Source organism: Equus przewalskii, chromosome 4, assembly GCF_037783145.1.
Source record: "Equus przewalskii isolate Varuska chromosome 4, EquPr2, whole genome shotgun sequence".
In the NCBI taxonomy this organism is placed as follows: domain Eukaryota; kingdom Metazoa; phylum Chordata; class Mammalia; order Perissodactyla; family Equidae; genus Equus; species Equus przewalskii.
The window spans coordinates 52,914,641-52,935,324 of record NC_091834.1 but is presented as its reverse complement, the minus strand read 5'-3'; the positions used below and the strand labels follow the sequence as shown (position 1 = coordinate 52,935,324).

Below are 20,684 nucleotides of genomic sequence, written 5' to 3'. Positions count from 1 at the left end.
ACACGCACACAGTTACAATGTTACACACTCACACGCCCGCTTTGTAACACACACGGTCGCCCGCGCCCCTCCCGCCGCCGCTCCCGGGCCCCCGCGGCGGCCGGCGGCGGCGCCGATGACCTCACGGCGCGCGCGCGGCGCGGCCCGGCGAGGCCGCAGATTGGCTGGCGGCGCCTCCGCGGCACTTCAAAGCCGGAGAGGGAGCTACAATTGTGGTGGAATGGGCGGAACTGATCATTGTATTGCACACCTCTAAAAAAAACACTGCCTCTGATTTATCAATATAAAAAAGATCCTCTGAGAGGAGGAGGGCACTTTTGTGTGATGGCAACTTCACTTCTAGGGGTGAGTCTCAGGATTTTCTCTTGCTGGTTTAATTAGTTTCCTTTTATTGCCGATCGGAGGGGGTTAAAGTCGCCCCGGCCAGGCCACGGGCTATCAGTCTCTATTGAGAGCTTTTTTTTTTTTTTTTCCTTTAAATACAAGTGAGTTTGGAGAAAAGAAAGAGGGGGAGAGGGGGGCAGAGTCACTTTTTTCAGCGCAGGAAAAGGTTCGAAGGGCATTTAGGCAAGCCACCTCGCAACGCCCGGCCACTCCGTGGCCGGGAGCGCCCAGCCCATTTTACATGCGACGATTTCGGGGTAAAGAGAACAAGTTTTTTCTCCTGGGCAAACTGCAGATTTTCCCTCTTCCCCTTAAAAATATTCCGCAGCCCGCCTTGTCTTGCAGGTACGTTGAACCCGTCTCGTTTTTAACTAGCGTAGATTTTTTTTTTTTAAAAGAAAATTAAAAGAAAAGCAGGAAGAGCGAGCGAGCCCTATAGTTTGACCTCTTTTGGCCTGGGAGAAACAACCCAGGATGGGGATCCGGGGAACCGGAACAGGATTTTCAAAGCTCTCTCTGGATTACAGGGGAAGCGCTCTTAAAAGCAATCCAATGGTTTTTCCCCAGGCTTCTCGGCAAAGGAAACTTCCTTCCTCCCCAATCTGGACTTTTTGCTTGCTTGTTTGTTTCGAAGTGCCCGGGGCCTTGTGTGCACGAGAGTGTTGTTTTAGGTGAGAATACTTGTCAAAGTCTTCTTGAGCATGGCGCTTTGCTCCCGAATCTGACGCCGGCAGCCAAACTTGTCCCCTCTCGTAGAGTAGGAAGCAGCTGGGCGCCGGGGCTATTGGGGGAGCCAGGTGAGTTGGTGGCGGTGCGCCGCAGCGAGAGATGGGGTGCAGTGGGGCGTTTTGGAGGCTACCGGAGAACTGATGCACATTTCTTTCCTCCCTCCCCCACCGGCCCTTTGCCCACGTCCCCTCCCCCACCCCTTCTCCTTTCCTCCTTCTCGCAGGAAGAACCGAGGTTGGGATCGACTCCTCTGGCCATGCTTGCTGCTACCTGTAATAAGATCGGCAGCCCCAGCCCGTCTCCCTCCTCCCTCTCCGACAGCTCTTCTTCCTTCGGTAAAGGCTTCCACCCCTGGAAACGTTCCTCGTCGTCCTCCTCTGGCAGCTGCAACGTAGTGGGTTCCAGTCTCTCAAGCTTCGGCGTGTCGGGGGCCTCCAGGAACGGCGGCTCGTCCTCGGCGGCCGCGGCGGCCGCGGCGGCTGCGGCGGCCGCCGCAGCCCTGGTGTCCGACTCGTTCAGCTGCGGCGGCTCGCCGGGCTCCAGCGCCTTCTCCCTGACCTCCAGCAGCGCCGCCGCCGCCGCCGCGGCCGCCGCCGCCGCCGCCTCCAGCTCGCCCTTCGCAAACGACTACTCGGTGTTCCAGGCCCCTGGCGTATCGGGGGGCAGCGGCGGCGGCGGCGGCGGCGGCGGCGGCGGCTCTTCGGCGCACTCGCAGGACGGCTCCCACCAGCCGGTGTTCATCTCCAAGGTGCACACCTCGGTGGACGGGCTGCAGGGCATCTACCCGCGCGTGGGCATGGCGCACCCGTACGAGTCGTGGTTCAAGCCCTCGCACCCGGGCCTGGGCGCCGCCGGCGACGTGGGCTCGGCCGGCGCCTCCAGCTGGTGGGACGTGGGCGCCGGCTGGATCGACGTGCAGAACCCGAACGGCGCGGCCGCGCTGCCCGGCTCGCTGCACCCTGCCGCCGGGGGGCTCCAGACCTCGCTGCACTCGCCGCTCGGAGGTTACAACTCGGATTACTCGGGCCTGAGCCACTCAGCCTTCAGCAGCGGCGCCTCCTCGCACCTGCTCAGCCCCGCTGGGCAGCACCTGATGGACGGCTTCAAGCCGGTGCTGCCCGGCTCCTACCCGGACTCGGCCCCGTCGCCGCTGGCCGGCGCTGGGGGCTCCATGCTGAGCGCGGGGCCGTCGGCGCCGCTGGGGGGCTCCCCGCGCTCCTCCGCCCGCCGCTACTCGGGCCGCGCCACCTGCGACTGCCCCAACTGCCAGGAGGCGGAGCGCCTGGGCCCGGCCGGGGCGAGCCTGCGGCGCAAGGGCCTGCACAGCTGCCACATCCCGGGCTGCGGCAAGGTGTACGGCAAGACATCGCACCTCAAGGCGCACCTGCGCTGGCACACGGGCGAGCGGCCCTTCGTGTGCAACTGGCTCTTCTGCGGCAAGCGCTTCACGCGCTCCGACGAGCTGCAGCGGCACCTGCGGACCCACACGGGCGAGAAGCGTTTCGCCTGCCCCGTCTGCAACAAGCGCTTCATGCGCAGCGACCATCTCAGCAAGCATGTGAAGACACACAGCGGCGGCGGCGGCAGCTCAGCGGGCTCGGGCAGCGGCGGCAAGAAGGGCAGCGACACCGACAGCGAGCACAGCGCCGCCGGCAGCCCGCCCTGCCACTCCCCTGAGCTTCTGCAGCCCCCGGAGCCCGGGCACCGCAACGGCCTCGAGTGATGCGCACCCCGCGCCTGCCCCCTCCCCGACCCCTCGCGCCCCTGTCTGTCCTGGCCTCCGCTCCAGCCTCTCCACTGCACCCTGCTCGCGCTGTCGTCTCTTTCTGTCTCTGTCCCTCTCTTTTAACTCCCTTTGTGACATAACTTTGTAAAGGGGGTATGGACATGTAACACGCATTGCTCTCCTGGGTCCTGGCTTTCCCTCTCCACCCGGTAACACTGTCGGAGTCAGTGCAGCCAGAACCGGCGCCGCCCCGGGCCTGTAATTCTCGTCCTTTCCCTTGGGTCCTCCCTCCGCCATCTCTAGGTTGTGACGGGCATATCTTTTAGAGGGAAGCGGCCGCTGGAGGTAGAGCTGTTCGAGTCCAGTGCCTGGGAGACCGGAGGCCTCCGCACGGGCGGGAGCAACTCGGCTGAGCAAGGTTGAGCCGCGCCGTGGGAAGTGCGAGGCAGGAGGCCCGGGCAGGGGCATCCCCACTGGGCAGCTGCGGACTTGGTTCCAGAACCGCAGTCTTGGGCGTCTGGGCTTCGGAGAGCCCTGCCCTGCCGCTGCGCGCGGCCGCTCGCCCTGTGCAGAGCCGTCGGAGCTCTCGGGGGATGCCCCTGCGGCGGCGCCGAGACCCGGGGTTTGCAGAGTTTGGCTCTCCCAACGTCAGCTCTGCCTCTTTTTCTTTGTTCCCTGAGGTGGAACCGATGCAAGTTTCAGCTAAGGGCAGTCTTGGCGAATCGCTGCAGCAGCCTTCTTTCATCTTTATAACTTTTTTTTTTAACTAAAGAAAAAAGCTCGGCATCCTTCCACATGGTTTCCCTTCTAGATAGTTTTTCCTCTAGCAGTGAGCAAGTCTTTCTCTAGAAACTGTGCTAATATTGATCCCAAAGTTATTTTGATCGCATTAACTTAACTTATGGGGTGGGGGTGGGAGTGAGGGTAGGTGTCTTTTTCTTATGCAAAAATACCCCTTTCCGGTGAGACCAGATTAACTATCACCGTGTTTGTCCTTTTCTACCTCGTTTTCACCACTCCCGAGCATAATCTCCCAATCATTTTTTGCTAGTTCAGCCGTCAATTTGTATAGTACCCATCTGTAAATTCTCGCAATTCATTGAAGATTCTTAGGGTTAAACTTTTTTTGTGTGTGATTTAAACTTCTAAACAAATGAAGAAGCTATCGTTTATTTCAGACGAGGCTGTAGTTTAAATGCCAAAAGAGGGAAAATAGGAAAAAAAAAAACACTTTGTAAAATATATCTGAACCTAATGGTTTGTACAACTGGAGAATCGTTCTAGATTAGTTACCAATTAACTATAACTCCACCAGTGTATGGGTGTGAGGTGCAGTTGTCCAGGAGACGATTTTGTATAGTATTTTTCTTGTACATTACTTTCAGTAAATATTTGAAAATATATTGAAGTAAACTTGATTTTTTTTTTGATCACAAGAAAATATTAAGAGTTATTGTTGCAGTTCTGATGAGCTGCAGGTTTTTTGAACTCACTTCTGGAGGTGCAGAGCCACAAACGCACTTTCGGGGCCTAGTTTTGCTCGAATATGAATTTAGATAGGTATCAAACTGTAACTAAGACAATATTTGATAAATGTGGGATGACATTTAATTTAATGGAGCATGTACTTATTTGCATTTGCTGGCAGTTCAGGCATAGTTAAAGTGAGAGTTCTCCTATATTTCATAATAACTGGGTCTGCCAAAGCCCATGTATTAAATAAATTGTCCAAGTGAAACTCAACTAACTTCGGCCTTTGTGTATTTCCTGAAGGTAATATTGTTAACTGTTAATAAACACTCCTGACACTACATTTAAACGTTTGCAGATTCTGCAAACTAATTGTTCATTGTAATGTTGAAATAATTTGGATATTTCACATTGAAATGAAAAGCCTTTCTCTGGAACATTTTAGACTTGCATTTTAAATGCATGAAATGTAATTGATTTATTTGTAATATTTTAAATGGTATTAATAAACTCAGATAAAAGACTAGGCCAGTTAATTTGGGTTTTTTTTCCCCTTTTTAAACTATGGACATTTGCATTTTATCTTCAGTTAAATGTCTAATTTAAACAAAATTTAACCCTGTTCTTGTGGTAATATTTAAAATTGCCTTTAAGATATTACTTAGATGGAATCATCTATTTGGCGAAGCTATGTTTTCTATTTACCAAGATAAAGATTATAGTGTCTAAGAAATGTAATTAATTATTTACCAGTAGATTTAGCTCAAAGCATCAGGATTTACTGACCTCTTAAAATTTGTTCTAAGTCACCGAACAATTCAAAGAAACTTCCCTGTTCTGCTTCCTTCTCACTCTCTAGAAGGAGTCAGGTTGTTGGCCATTGATTGCATTTGGTATTTAAAAGGCCAAGCCTTACATTGGAACATCAATACATCTAAAATAAAAACATGGGTTTGGGGATAACTTTTGTTGTTAGGAGGTGGAGGAGGTCAAGCTAACAAAAGCTTGTTTTTAGCATTCCATGTCTTAGCTAAAGATTATGTAGAGGTAAATATCAGTAGTAGATTCCTGTTGAAATGAGTTATCTGTCCTTTTAAAGTTTCTAAACAGCCACCAAAGAAGAGGAAGGTTAAACCTTAATCTATTTACTAGGCTATTGTTCATAGGTGTCAATGATGCCAATAAAAAAATATTGTCTTGTTATGTCTAAGTGCATTTAAGCAATGAGTGTTCCTTGAGCCATACTTTGAAACATGAAATACTTTAAATGTTGATTGCTGTTATATCAAACTATTTCACTATTAGATTAATATTATTATTTTGGATCAAATTGAATAAAAAGTTAGTGTGTTCAGATTCTTATAAGTTTAGCTTCTTTCTTTCCGTTTGCTTTCTCCTCACCCCAAGTTCAGTCTTGGTGTACGTCTTGAACTGAAAATTTTTTATTAAAATTTATATAAAGTCATTATTATCCACAGAAACAAGTGAAAATACAGAGTGCCATGAAGTTTGTAAATTCAGAGGAAAAAACCAATTAGGGATAAAATGTCTCACAATAGTGCGGTTTGTGCCCACGTAGCAGACTGCCTCCATCCTGCTGTCTATGCAGATATTTGAGATCACCAGTCCTTATGGTTTTAGGCAAGCAAGGTAACTCTGATTCTTTGGTATACTGTAGCTCTAAATAATGGTTTAAAAAGTAAAATAGTCTCTTTCTATCACTTTCTTCCTAGGAATAACACGCAGAACACAGTTTAAGTGTTGTTCCTTTTTATTGAAAGTTGCAGTGCTGAGGGATTCGGAGAAAATGGTTCTGAAGGAGTTAAATGTAGTGGCAGGTAAGAGGAAAGCGGCTTGGTACATTTATGATATCAGTTGCGTTACATACAGAATCACACTTGATTTAAGAGGTGGATGATGACAAGGAGGGATATTGTCTGGAAGAAGATTTCTTTGGGGTGGTTGAAGGGGGGATAGATGTTTTTACTGTAGTATAGATGCGCAAACTTTCACTTTCTTCCTTCGGCTCCTCCTGCCCCTTCTAGCTTTGGTTTATTTTGTTTTGATGGTTATTGAGCAGTATTTCTAGATTCATTTTCTGCAGGGTTCCCTTTTGAGGAGGAACATCCTCTTTTCGGAGGACAGAGGATAGGGTGCCAAATTGTGATTTCTCCCTGCTTTGTCTGTGATAAAGCACCTCTTACCAGTGCCTGGAGACTCACTCAAAAGAAGCCAAAAGCTGAGTCTCATGTTGAACCAAGGGCCCAGCTTCCGGTCTTGCAGATCAAGGTAGAGTTAAACTAGTTGTTGACCCAGAGGTCAGGCCAGCATATATCAGTCCACCCTCCAGAGATGAGAATAGGGCTGCGGCTCAGTCCAGTCTTTCTGTTGACCTGCCTCCTTTCTTCCCCAAACTTGAGTGTTTCTTCTCTGTCCTGCTTTCTCCTTTTCTGGTTCAACTTCTGTCTTTTTGGACAATCTCTTTCATCTAAGGACACGACTGTGATTTGTTGAGGTTGGACTATCAACTAAAATATTTTATGCTAGAAACTTAAGGTAAGTAAATGTGATGAGTTACTCTTCTATCTCAACTGATCTTGGAAAAAGTTTCTGGAAGGGTTTGCCTTCCGTCCACTCTCCTCTTATCCCAGTCTTGGTATAATTCTCAACTGGGCTTCCTTTGGGGAGAAAATGCTGAAATGAAAAATTAAAGACAAGCAAGCCGTGAGACTGGACTCCTGAGTGGGCGGATCGATAATCCTGCCATCAACATTTTCATCTCCCTGAGGATCGTTTGGTGAGATTATTGAACGAAATGTTACAAAGGCCTGTGGAGGAATTTCTTTAAAATAAATATTTTATTTTGGAGGATTAACTCAAAGGTCAGATGATCTTTTAGGCGGTAAATTAGGGGAGGAACTTTAGAGAAAAAAAGTATGGATTTGATTATTCTCTGGTTGCCTAAGATAGTAGAGGTAAATATTAAAATGAAAGAAGTTATACATTTTGCTCCATTTTTCATTCAAATAACCTCAAAGAGGGATTGATTTGATGCAGATATTTTGAATAAACTGGATTTTAATTTTACTGCTGATTTTTTGCTGCTTCTGTCCAAACAGGCATTATTATTTCTCCCTACACCTCCAAGAAAAACTCAGGTATGATCAAGGCTCTTTCTCTCTTTTAAAATACATGGTTTCTACAGTTCTCTGCTTTTCTTTCTTTCTTTGAAAAATAGCCCAGCAGACTAATTCTATCACTATTTAAAGAAAATCGTGTTAAGTAAGGAATCAAAAGGAGTGAAGTGTAGAGTAATGCTGTACTCATTTTTAAGTTAGGACTGTCGTTCTGGGTGGCGTGTTTTGAAGACTTTGCTGGATATACAATTGTTGCTGTTGTTTAAAGAGTAAGATTCAGAATTTTCGCCCTATTTATTCCCTGCTTCCGGATTAAAGGAAAGCCGGTAATTCCTTGCTATCCCGGGCTCCAGCCGCCGCGGTTTAAGGGGACGCGCGTCAGTGGACATCCCTTTTACGTTCGCTGCACTCCCGGGGCGCAGAGGTGTTGATTTGCTGTTGGGGGCGGGGCGGGGGGATCTATTTTCTTTGGTCCCTGGGCGCATGTTTAATTTAATTTAATTTTCTGCGGCGTCTCCTGGCGATGAGGGAGCAGCCTTATACATTTTGCTTTGGTTCCTAACGACAGTAGGGGCTTCCAGAGGTCTAGGGACAGGGAGAAGAGCTCGGGGGTGATTGCGAACCACAACTAAAGCGCCCGCTCAAAGCTGCCGCTTTTCGCTCTTCTGAGGCCATTCTTTCCAGACCATCCACTGGGGCTTCTTTCAAGCCCACCCCTAACTTTACTTCTCAGGCGCCCTCTGCTTCTCTAGCAGGGCTCTAGGCTGAGGTCTGGGCTGCCCAAAGTTTCCCTTATTCTTTTCCAGCGAATTCAGGGGGAAGTTTTAAGATTGGGAGAATTTCCCAGCCTTTCAAAACGCGACCTCTTCTTTTCTGTCCCCGCTCCTCGACATGCTGGCTGCTCTCAGAAAGAGCCCCGAGACCCTCCCGGCCGAGTTCCGAGAGGACTAGCCGCAGTGTCCGCCCGCGGGGTGCTGCGAGGGGCGGGGCTGCAGCCTGGTGTCTCCCCGCGAGCCCCGGCCCCCGCCCACTGTCCGCCCTGGGCTGCCGCCCGAGCCGCCCCGCGCCGCGCCCGCGCACACAAAGGCGCCGCGGCCGCCTCCACCGGCTGCGCGGACGGCGAGCGCCACCCTGTGCCCCGCGCCCGCTCTGCAGCGCGCCCGGCGCCGACTATGCCGCCGGACCCGGCCGGCGCTTCCCGGCCCCTCCGGCCCTGGGCGAACCCACCGTGGGAGTCGCCTACGTGAGCCTCCTCCGCGCTTGCCTCCTGGCTTTCAAAAGACCCTCGAGCGGGACGGGGTGGGCGATTCCTTCCCTTTCTCTCCAAATCCCAGCATCCTCCCGCTACCCTTGGCCACCCGAGCACCTGGACCTTGGGGTCTCTGTCCCCCCGAGCCGATGTGGCACACCCTGCCTTGCGTCCTGCTGGGGCCGCCAGGCCGGTCTCGGCGTGGACGGACCAAGGTCGTTCTTCCCAAGCTTGTTTGGATTTCTCTCTTGGCCTTCGCGACAGCTGCCTGTCCTCCTTCACCTCCTGTGCTCTTTTCTTGGCCTAACTGCCGCGGTCACTCGCACCCACCACCTCTCCCCACAGGGGTTCGACGAAGCGCAGCGTTCTCCATCGGCGGGAAGTTTTAATCTTGTCATTTTACTATGGATTTGCCAGACTTGAATGAAGGAACTTGCGCACCTTTTCCCACACTATTATGATAAAGGAAGCAAAATTAAGTCTGATTTGCTGTGACAACTCTTAGCCCTTTTTGATTTCAGGAATCAAAGAACAGTTTAGCATCTCGGTGACTACCTAGGGGAGCATTTTACAGATAGATATAGATATATAATCACTGTACTTGTTGAACAGAACTCAACTTTTCTTTACCGCGTTGTACCCAAAACCCAACAACCTCTCTTGTTCTTTCTTCCTCTCCCTCCTTGCATCTCGACCCTATGGGCAGCTGGATATTTGGGGAGCGCTAGCAACATTCGCCAGGTCCAATATTATGGTGACATCTGAAAGGAGGTAAGGATGGATCAACCCATCGGAAAAGAGCGCCACACTCCCTTAAAGGTCCTTACTTGGAGATGTACCCGCCGCTCCCTAGGCGGCCGGAGGAGAGGAGAGGCTCCTGGTGCAGCTCTCCGCCGCCCCTAACTCTCTTAGGCGCCCCTAAGACTTAGGCCCTCTTGTACTGGAAGCTCATCACGCAGGTTTGGATGCATGGGTTCCGCTTTATACTCTCGAGGTATGCCAGTGATTAGACTCTGTATGCACCATCTACGTGCGTTTAACGCACCCTGCGATGAGGCTCCAGCATAAATGTCTTCCTTAGCACTTATATCCAGGGAGTTCTCAGAGCTGCACACCTGCCCGTGACACTACTCCAGGCACGTCCCGCCTGTGGTTAAATCCACGGACTCCACTGACCCGTATCCCCGCATGGGGAAGGCAGAGGAACGGCCTATCTGGGGAGGGCCTAGCCTGTCAAGCCCCTGCAGCCACCAGTAGAAGTAATCTGGCCGTCCGGAGCTCCAGGATATACTTGACACGTTCACCTCTGGAGCCGCCACCACCCTCCTCCCTCAAACCAGTCAGTGACGTGAGCCCCCGCCCCCAGTCCTCTCGCCGGGATCCGGAAAGCCAGGAAGCGCTGGAATGCCGCGTTCTCTCACCCTATTGTGCCTAGGTGTTGCAAACCACTGGAGGACAGAGCTTCGTGCTTTGATCTCATGTCCCAGTCATTCTTTAGCACAGAGGGGTGAGTTTAAATTAAATTTCTTTCTCTGCTGATAAGTTCTAATGGGCCTCAGAAGGTGAATAATTATGCAGTAACATTTCATGGGTTGTTGGAGTGGGAATTCCCACTGTGCGGTCACAGGAACAGAATTTCCCCTGTAGCTCAATGCTAAATGAAGCTTCGCAAGTGAGCTACAAGTGTCTTTCAATCTCGGCGCAGATGATCTGGTCCTTCGCTGCTCTCATCCTGCTTTCATCCCGCCCCTACAAAGCAGTTTGTCGTCACTTTTTTCACTTAAGTTTTATTTGTGGTTTAAAAATATTTTTAAAGTCTCTACCGAAGGCTCTTATGTTTGAGGATTAAAAAATATTTGCTTTGATGATTAAGTATGCATTCTTATCAAGATAAAGTACACGTTGATGAAAGCTGGGACTGAATTTTCCTGGAAAAAGGCAGATGAGTCACCTGGGATTTGCCTCCAAATGCCTGGACTTAGTCCTGGCACCTCTCTTCCTTTATTTTGGTGAATTAGTGCTTTTTTGCTTGATTCCTGAGAAAAAAGTCAAGACCTGGAGCTGCCAAAATCAGTGTTTTGAACCTACCTGATTTGCTGTTCAGAAATGCACTGTTCAGTAAAGGAAAATTCTGACTTTACATTTAATTTTCCCCGAAGATAGATAAGCAACGGCATCAACAGTTTGAATATTTAAATGAGTCATGACATTTTGATACTCAAAAGGATATCAGACTCTTAACCTAAATCAAAGAAATCTAAATTTGTAATTTAAAAGCACAATGGAACTCTTTATTGTTTTGTTTTTTAAAGAAAATCCTTTTTACCCCATTCACATCAGAGTTTCATTGCAAAGCATTTTCCTTGTTTACTTTTCTTCCTTTAAATAAATTGAGCTCCCACAAGCTTTAAGATTTCTAAATCAATACATAGAAACTGGAGCCTGCTTATCAAGTTTTCACTTCTCTCTTGGCAACTAATTTGAAAGGACCCAAACAATGAGCTGATTTACACTATGCTCATTTCACCCTGTACTTTACGTGAATGTTGGAAAAAACCCCTCAATAATTCACCTAGAGTTATCTTTACATCTTTGAGGGAACTGATCCTCTCAGCTTTAAGTTTTTTAGCCATTCCATTTTAAGCACTGAAATAGAAGAAAGAAAGTAGGTGCTACCTTCCTCCTTAGAATTCAGGTGATTGTCTAGTTCAACGGATAATAAAGGATTTGTACTGCCCAATTTTGCACCCAATTTAATGTTTCTAATTATGCGCATACCCTATCATCAGGTTTCCCATCATTTCAGGAAGTTTTGTGTTCATTCTTCTACACCGATCAGTGCCTCATTTCTCTCTTACATGCCTATCCCTTATTTTAGCTGTTTTTTTTTTTTTTTTTTGCATATGCAGTTTCTTTCCTCTTTCAATTTAACAAACAATGGCCTTTTAAAGGGAGAGGGAACCTAGTGGCAGGTGGAAATGTATATGAAAGATATTCACATTGATTTAGTGATGTTTTAAAAATATTATCAAATTCTATATACCTTTTAACAGAATTTGTCTATAGATATATGAAATCTCTAGGGAAAAATAAGCATTTTTATATTAAATTATATTTCTCCCAAAACTTTAAGAAAATAAAGTTCTTGTAGGTGACAGTTCAGTAGTCTTTGAGGCAAACTAAATTTTGCTCTTTCTCCCAATAAATAACTATTTGATTTACAATTGCGGTGGTTAAGTTCTAGTAAGGGGCACATATATTTCCTATGCCCTCAATAGTGATATATTTTAGTTTATTATCACAATTAAATGTTGTAATAGTAATGAGTAGAGAGCAGTTTCAACTTTGTAAATACTTTGGCAACAGAACATTATATATTCTTCAGTTGCATACTTTGTAGAAAGCATATGATATAATTTATTTAGTATATGGTATAATTATTAAATGTGAACATACTTTGGTTAGTGACATGTTCACTTGAATGTTTTGATATGTATACCCGGGAAAATCAGCATCAGTGAAGTGTTCCATTCCTAAAATCCCACTTGTTTTGCAGAGAAAATTTTAGTTTCAAAAGAGGGGTATAATAGTGAGCCCTGTTGTTGAGAAATGGTATTCATGTCTGTGAAGTGGTTTTGGAGCTACTTTTATTATTTTATACTTCAAAAGCGGTAGCAGAGTTTTTTTTACTTCATTTTTAAAGTAAACTTCTCATTTTGGAATGATTTTAGATTTACAGAAAAGTTGTAAAAATAGTACAGTGAGTTCCAGTAGTTTTCCCTATTGCTAACATCTTATATTATGATGCTATATTTGTCAAACCTAAGAAATCAATATTGGTATATGATATTTTTATTTATTTTATTTTATTTTTATTTTTATTTTATTTTTATTTTTGTTTTATTTTTTTAAAGATTGGCACCTGAGCTAACAACTGTTGCCAATCCTTTTTTTTCTTTTCCTGCTTTTTTACTCCCCAGATCCCCCCAGTGCATAGTTGTATATTTTAGTTGTGGGTCCTTCTAGTTGTGGCATGTGGGACGCCGCCTCACCGTGGCCTAATGAGAGGTGCCATGTCTGAGACCAGGATGCGAACTGGCGAAACCACGGGCCACCGAAGCAGAGCACGCAAACTTAACCACTTAGCCACGGGGCTGCCCCGATATTTTTAAATAAAGAATTCAAGGCAATAAATGTTGTAGCTTAGAAAATTGCTGACCTGTTTTTGGTCAGCTTCTTACTGTCAGCTTGCCTATGCAGAGCCGATGTACTAAATTAGTAAGTTATGTAAAAAAGCTATTCCTCAGGGATGTATTTAAAACATAGTTTCTTAGAATGAAAAGCTTTTATTTCTTTCGTAGTTAATTAAAAATCTAAGAAAACATACTCAGTTCAGTTTTCATTTTTATTTCATGTATGGAAACATCAGATGAAATTTTGAATTTGAATGGTTGTTTTGTTTAAGTAAGATTATAAGGAGTTTCATAAAAAAGGAAACTATTCTTTATTTAGAATGTATTTTTCACTCTATGTAGGGTTGCCAGATAAAATACAGGATACACAAATTTCAATTTTAGATAAATAAACAATTTTTTAGTATAAGTATGCCCTATGCAATAATTGGGACATAACTTATACCAAACATGATTTGTTGGGGTTTTTTTTGAAATTCAAATTTGGCTATCCTGATTTTTCATTTTTCAAATGAAATTCATGTATCAGTACAGACAAAGCTAAAAAAAGGCATTATAAAAACAAAGTAATTCGTACCTTTTCACAAAAATGCTAAGAGTAACATTCTGTGCTATTTTAAAAGGGAAATGCAGGCCATAATTACGTTAGGATTTACATGGTACCTGCAAAGTGAAAATATAAAATTGATTTTCTTATTACTCTTTTGTATTTATTTTTCAGCTCCTTTGGCTTCGTTCTGGGCTATCCTTACACATTTGGAATACTAGTACCACTCTGCCCTACTAAGAAACTGCATTTACCTAGCTTTTAAGAAAGTAATATTATGCTGATGTTTGCTGGTCAGCATCTCCACACTTCTTTCTAGTATTAATGCTGTAAAAAAAAGAGGTATCCTAAAAAAAAAACCACCCTAATTTCTATTCATTAGATTCACACAGTAGAGACTCTATACTGAAGTTTTGCTCCTGTGAATTCCATTCCTCTGGAACTTTACACCCATCCCCCAGTTTAAGGGCTCTTAAACTGGACACACATGGATTTCTGTATTTCTAGAAGTCATGTGTAAGTGTAGCAGCAGTAATGCATATAAAATTTACTTGGTAGGTATTTCTGAAATTATAATTAAATAATCAGAAGTTAAAGTTCTCTACCCCAGAAGAGTTTGTTTTTCATTCTATGGAAGTACTGCTATAAGAAATAGAAGTACTATCCACTATTTATTCATGACATTTTCTCAACAAGCAATCCATTGTCTTACTGTAACAGTTTTCTTTCTTGTGGTTCATTTATGCTATTAATTTAATTTTTCTAACAATTTCCTCTCTCTTCGTAATTACTGTTTGTGATTATCCCCAGAAATAATGAGTTAAATTCTGTGTAGCTTATACACAATATATGCTAATAAGGGGTAAGGGAGAGAATGAACCTGGCACCCAAGGTTTATCCATCTTGCCTTCACACAGCTCAAACAGTAAATAAAAACAATATTAACAGGCCATGTATGCCAATCAGATAAATCATTAAGAACAATACCGGCAATCTTTTATCATAAACAGGGAATTTATCAAGGACCCAGTTTAAAAGGTAGCCACCCCATAGAGTCTGCTTTCATCAGGCAATTCAGCTATTACTGTGGGGGTTCAGAAGAAACTGGTGAGTGGGAAGTTTGGAAAATTTATTTTGGAGTCTGACTTAGTGGTAGCACTCCTTGGAAAATTAAATTGTAAACAGGTTCCTACAAACTGCCCTACTCTTTTTCTTTCCCCAAGACTTTCCATTTCAATAGAAGTTTTAAACTTGATTTTTCAGAGACAATTAGATGTTCACTGAAGATATTCTAGAAAGGACAAGAAATTGTGAAGAAGCAGAGGAAACAAATTACTTTAACTCTAATTCTGAGATACAATTATGTCTTACAATCTTTTTTCTATGTGATTTTTTTCTTACATAGACGTACAAGAGTGTAACCTGCCTTTTTTCTCCCATTAATATTAAAACAAATTTCCCTTACTATTAAAAATTCTCTACAAACATAATTTTAAATTGTTATAAACTGGTGTATGGAACTCATATATAAAAATTTTACCTATTTCCCTAATACTGGGCATTTAGTTGTTTCCAAATGATTGAACATCCTCACAGATGACTTTTTGTTCTAATTTCTGGTTATTTCCTTAGGATACTAGAAGAGAAAGGAATTCTTGAGGGATAAGAACACTTTAAAGGCTCTAGATAGAGATTATCAGATTACTGTCCCGGTAGTATATAGCAGTTTATGTTCTACAAAACAGCAGTTGAGAGAACCAGCCTTAAGTGCACTGAATTCTCAATCTTTGTTCATTTAATAAGGAAGAAATGAATCTCATTATTGCTTTAAGTTGCAAAGTTCAGATTCTTAAACTTTTTTTCCATATGTTTGCCATATTTATTTCCTCTTTTGTGAATTGTCCTTCCATGGTTATACCGTTTTCTGAATGAGAGTCCAGATTGCACTTGATTCCACTTGATCGCAAAATGAAGCAGATGATCTGGGCCAATGGAGAACATTCTGAGGAAGAAAGTGCTGACTCTGGAAGCAGAAACTCCCTTCAAGTCTTTGTACCATACAGCTCCCTTAAACTAGGACCTGAAAATCGGTTTCTTCTTATTAGTACTAGATTAATTACGGTAAGCGGGCAGAATGGAACCTTACTTATGCTTTCATTTTACAAAAGAATTTTGGGAAAACAACCAGTGTTTCCCAACTAACATTGGACACTGTTTTGCACTGTCACATGGTACTAAAATATAGATTCAATTGAATATGTTAGTTGTAACTGGTTGACAAGTAAAAAAAGATCCCGTCAATGAGTCGATAGGATACCAAAAAAAAAAAAAAATTTAAGATTTTTATAGTTTACTTTATTAACTGAATTAGCTAGATGTTTTGGCCGCTCGTTGTATGAAGCCACAAAATTGACTTTTAAAGAGAGTTCATTCATTCATTGCCACCACAGAGAATGAGTCTGATTTGAATCAGCTGTTATAACTGGATAAAAAGATCTGTTTTAAAATTTTGATATATTATGGCCATTAGAGAAATAGTGTGCAAGACTAAAGTCAGTCTACTTAATCACTAATGAATTAGACGTTTTTAAAGTTTCTTACATAATTTAGGTAATTAAAAAAGTTATTCTTTAGCAAGCTTGAAGTTTTGTAATACCTAGGTGACATACTTATTAGCACTTGAAAGAAATACTTAAATACAACCTAAAGAGTCTTAAACTCTTGAGTTGTTGGGAGGAAGGAAGGGAAGAGGATGGTGAGTAGATTGGACACACATCATATCTCTAACATAACCTCAGCTTGTAGTAGAGACAACAGTTTATCTTACAGTGATATTTTAAATGATAAATTGCTTTTGTTCAAAAATTTAAAGAATCAAATCAACAAATACTGAATGGCCACCGTGGGTTCAGTACTTTGGGTTAAAAATAAGCCTTGGTCATGATCATGAATCACAGTAATAATTTGAGAAACTTACTTATAATTGTAAAACAAAAGTAAAATACTTCTTGCGTTCTTTCTTGAAGGAAAAAATTATCACTTGAAAAAAATAAAAATCACCCCTTCATCCTGCCCTTATGACTCTAAAATCAACTATTAAAAATTTAACAATATGTAGGCATTATAGTGTTATAATTTTAAAATGCTCAAAATTTGTTAAAATAACTTAAACCTTGCTCTATGAGTGTATATGTATTTACCCAGGTTTAAGCCCAATCTGTTTTTATCTAAAGTTGTTACAAGGGGACAGAGATTAATTTAGTTTGTCCTCTAAATAAAATTACTTGATTATTAAGTAAACTTAGATATCCTATTTTGTATAACAAACTAAGAGAGCTCACTGATGGTGGTAAATAGACTCTTAGAAAAGTAACAGCTCTTTCTTTTTTTAACTATATACAGGAAATTCTGAACACACTGAAACTGGAAAAAGACCAAAAAAATGGAGACAAGAACCTATGCCTTTTTAAAACTACACTGCAACAGAGAAAATAGATTAAAACTAAAATTAAAAGTCCTATAGGACTTCATTAATTGTTCTATCCATGCTCAGTTTACAACTTTTATCCATGAATTCTGTATGTAAATAACTGGTTTTGGAGATGGTTTTTTATTTTGTGTGGAACAATCCTTCTCAACCTGTTTTTTGGTTAACAAACCCCCTTAAGATTCTCATGCAGCCTATGGCTCTTATCTGAAAAATATGCTCATCTCAGCACTGCTCTGATGCCTCTAAATGGACCCTAGATTTAGAGCTGAAGGTGTGCTATTGAGTCCTTGGTGTGTATGCTCCACTAAAATGTTACATGTTTTAGAAGAATTTTACTTGAGTAAATTAAAGATAGTGTCTTTTGTCTTTGGCCTTATAATCTACCTTGATAAAAATTAACATGGAGAAAAGAAGATGGGTTAACTCTTGTCTGACAGATTGTGGAGTTTCTGTGAAGATTCCAATTTTTACTGCAAGACCAACTTGAAATACATAACAGAAAAAACCACAAGGTTGTCCCACACATTTCAGAAGTGTGTGGTCAAAATTTTGTGATGTTTGTACTTCTCTTGCTTGTTCCCTATAGGCTAGGTTTGTGATATAATTTATCCCAAATGTTTTAATTTTGTCTACATTAATGTCATAAGGCCTTCTGCCAATATAGAAACGTGTAGAATTTTATAGTCTATCATTAAACACCCCAATTTTAAAACAATTTCATTACTTGAGGCAGTATTTATTTTATAATATTTGGAGAGCCGTTTGTATGAATAGGAGCCTTAGTATTGTTAAGCAAACCTGAACCACTTTTGATGACTCCACCTTAGCTAACACTTTACTCAATGCATTTGTTACTACCTTTTATCGGTTACAACATTGTAAATCTGTTTTGGTTTTTGCATGATACAGCTATTAAGATCTTTTTATCTTAACCAAACAGAGGAATGATGCATCGCAAGTGGGTTGCAAATGGAACAAAAGAGTTATGATAAACACCCTGAAAATAAAGATAGCAGGAATGATTCAACAATGGGAGACAATGTATGTAGATACCAGCGTCTAATCTTTCCCTGTGAGTGTGTGTATCCGAAGGTAGGGAAGACTGAAGAATTGTGGTGAAAATGTGCTATTGCCGAAGCAGCCGTATTTCTAACCCTTCCAAGTTATAATTGTGTCGTGTACCAGAATTTTGTCAGACTGTAGGTGGGCAGAAAAAATCCAGTTTCACACCAGAATGTTAACCAAAGAGGAACCAGGAAGCTTTGTATTTTTGTACTGTAATGAGGAGGCAAACAGCAAGTTGTTTTCTACATGAACAACTCAAAAGTACCTTACCATTTCCAGGTCCACCTAAGAGGGACAATGACTTAGCTGAGTGTGGGCTATAGAGTCGGATTTTCTGGGTTGAATACTCATTCTAACACTTCCTTAGTGTTTGACCTCAAGAAGCTTCCTTAACTATTGTGTGCTTCAGTCTTCCCACTTGGTAAAATTTGAATAATAATAGAATGTATCTTTTGTAGATTAGTTAATGCCTATAAGCCTCAATCACAGTGCCTGATAGATAAGTGCTCAATGAATGTGAACTTATTTTTAGTAGTTTTAGCTTATTTTATATTATTGATATTATTATTGCTACTACAAACGCCAGGAACACTCCATTTTATAATGAAAGACTTCTATCTTCTCTTTATTACTTTGGAGGTTTTCTCCTTTCTCCATGCTGGGGAGCCCTGTTGACCTTGCTCTTATTTTCGATGACGCCCTCTTGCTCCTACTTTCCTTTGGTGTCCTGTACATACCATCCTGTGAGAGCCAGGTCTCTTCTTTTTGTCTAATATGTTGCTCATTAACCCCTCTTCTCAGGGGACTTAGCTCTAGCAAACTGGAGACTAAAGGAATTTATGAAATGAATGTAGGGCAAAGGTATAATTCTGCCTAAATTGAGGCCATGGGACTAGGAATTTGAATTTAAATTTGCACCTCTTTTCTTAGATTTTCTGAGGATTTGATGGTGGAATATGTTTTCCTTCCAAACCTAAGCTGATTGCTAGAGTACATTACATTCTTTATTGTTTGAGTGTTTTCAAATAGTTTTTTTATTCTTTCTCTAGTTCCTTCTTTCTCTTTCTTTTTTGCTTCACAATTTTCCAGAATGTTCTGGTAATTTAACAACTTCAACCCTATTCCTAGAATCTCTTCTTGACTTTCAACTGGGCAGAAAGTATTTTAGCCATGTATTATATTACTGTGATAATAAAGTTGATGATCAAACAAAATATCTCCATTCAATGGCAAATTTTACTTGGCTTATAAAGAATAGTATTCCGTCATTTACATCTACAAAAACACAGGTTGGTGTACTACACCATTATTTCCTTCAGTCTAATCATGCAGTAGTGATTACATTCATTTATAGTTTTTCACACCTAATTGTCTAAACTTTTGCCTTTTTGAAATCTCAGTAAACTAATTAAGCATATCCTGAAACAGTTTAAAATGAGAAACATTTTAGTCAGATTAAACTGAACCTTGATAATTAAGTATAAATCCTTGATAATTAAGTATAAATCATTAAGAAAACAAGCCCAACAAACTCAATTACATTAGTGATCCTTTTCAGCGTATTTCCATAGACATTATAATCACAGATATTATACTTTTGTCTAAGAAGTGTGCCTCTTTCAGAAATTTTTTCAGCTTGGAATTCTCATATTTCTGCAATTTTGTTAATGTGAAAAGTATCCCAATCCATAACACTTATAAATGTAAGTAAATATTAAAGGAAAAACAGATGTCATACCTTTGGCTGAATTCAGTCTTGTTCCAGTAGTGCAGATGTAGAGAGCATTTTTAGGGTGTGGCTGGTTAATTTTATTAGACCATGTAACTGCTGCCAAAACTTGGGCTTGAGCCTCACGTTGACCAGATATAGTTAGCAACGAGTGCACTCTCAAATCATTAGCCATTTTCCTGAACAAACTGTGGAGAGAAGTCCTTGGTGCTATGATTGAGACTGTAGGCTCTGGAGTTAGACCTAAGAGTTCAGAGTCCAAGCCACAGCAAGTTACTTAATTTCCTTAAGCTTCAGTTTTCTTCTCTTTAAAAAGAGATAAAGATAAATGTCCTTAAAGAGCTGGTGTGAGGACTAAAGAGATAATGTACATAAAGTGCTTATCCCATGCCTATGTGAAAAATTTCACAAAAAATGTGAGCTCTCGTTAGAAGCAGTAGTTTAAAACGGTTTTAGGAAAACTCAAAAGTGTATTGGGTCAGAGGTGTGTGAAAAACTCATATATTCACAGTATTAAAGATACCATTTTTACCTGTTAGCACGTATTTAGTGGAAAGAGAGTAATGTTAAGAAAGTAGAACTTAGTATAAACTTCTATTTAATAAATCTAGTCTCAGGATAAAAGGAATTAGCAGCAATAGCAGAATCCAGTAGCAAAAGTGAAGAGAAAAAGACAAACGCATTCCAAATCCTGCCCTAGCAATGAAGATAGGTAGCATGTTGCAGTGGAAAAAGCACAGGGCTTGGAGGCAAGATATGTGACTTTTTGCTCTTTCATCAACATATAAAGATGTTGGACTGTATGTTTTCAGGGTTCTCTTTGACCTTTTCCTCAGTGTAAATCTGTGAAAAATTGTCTTGTCTTCTCCATGGAATAAAAGTTGAAATAGATATGCTTTGTAGTAGGCTGAGTAATGGCCGCCCAAACATGTCCTTGTCCTTATTCCTGGAACCTGTGAATATGC

At 42.3% G+C, this 20,684-nt stretch overlaps 1 protein-coding gene across 6 annotated transcripts; it reads left to right on the top strand.

Annotated features, from left to right (window-relative positions):
• Window positions 1–207: 207 nt before the first annotated feature.
• On the top strand, window positions 208–19,204 carry SP8 (Sp8 transcription factor). 6 transcript variants are annotated; one of them, XM_070615880.1, is made up of 7 exons: window positions 215–345; window positions 952–1,055; window positions 1,337–6,147; window positions 7,429–7,467; window positions 9,402–9,466; window positions 15,376–15,556; window positions 16,838–19,204. In XM_070615880.1, exon 3 carries the CDS (start codon window positions 1,370–1,372, stop codon window positions 2,834–2,836), a length of 1,467 nt encoding a protein of 488 aa, XP_070471981.1. In that variant the 5' UTR covers window positions 215–345; window positions 952–1,055; window positions 1,337–1,369; the 3' UTR covers window positions 2,837–6,147; window positions 7,429–7,467; window positions 9,402–9,466; window positions 15,376–15,556; window positions 16,838–19,204. The 6 variants fall into 6 exon arrangements, with proteins under 6 accessions (XP_070471978.1, XP_070471981.1, XP_070471979.1 ...); XM_070615878.1 differs by having other exon boundaries at window positions 952–1,181; XM_070615877.1 differs by lacking the exon at window positions 952–1,055 and having other exon boundaries at window positions 208–345.
• The last annotated feature ends 1,480 nt before the right edge of the window (window positions 19,205–20,684 follow it).

Excerpts from the sequence above, each read along its gene's own strand:
- SP8 (XM_070615877.1), top strand. The coding sequence starts at position 325 with ATGGCAACTTCACTTCTAGGG. Across the intron at positions 346-1,336 it reads TGGCAACTTCACTTCTAGGG|GAAGAACCGAGGTTGGGATC; the intron begins GTGAGTCTCAGG and ends TCCTTCTCGCAG.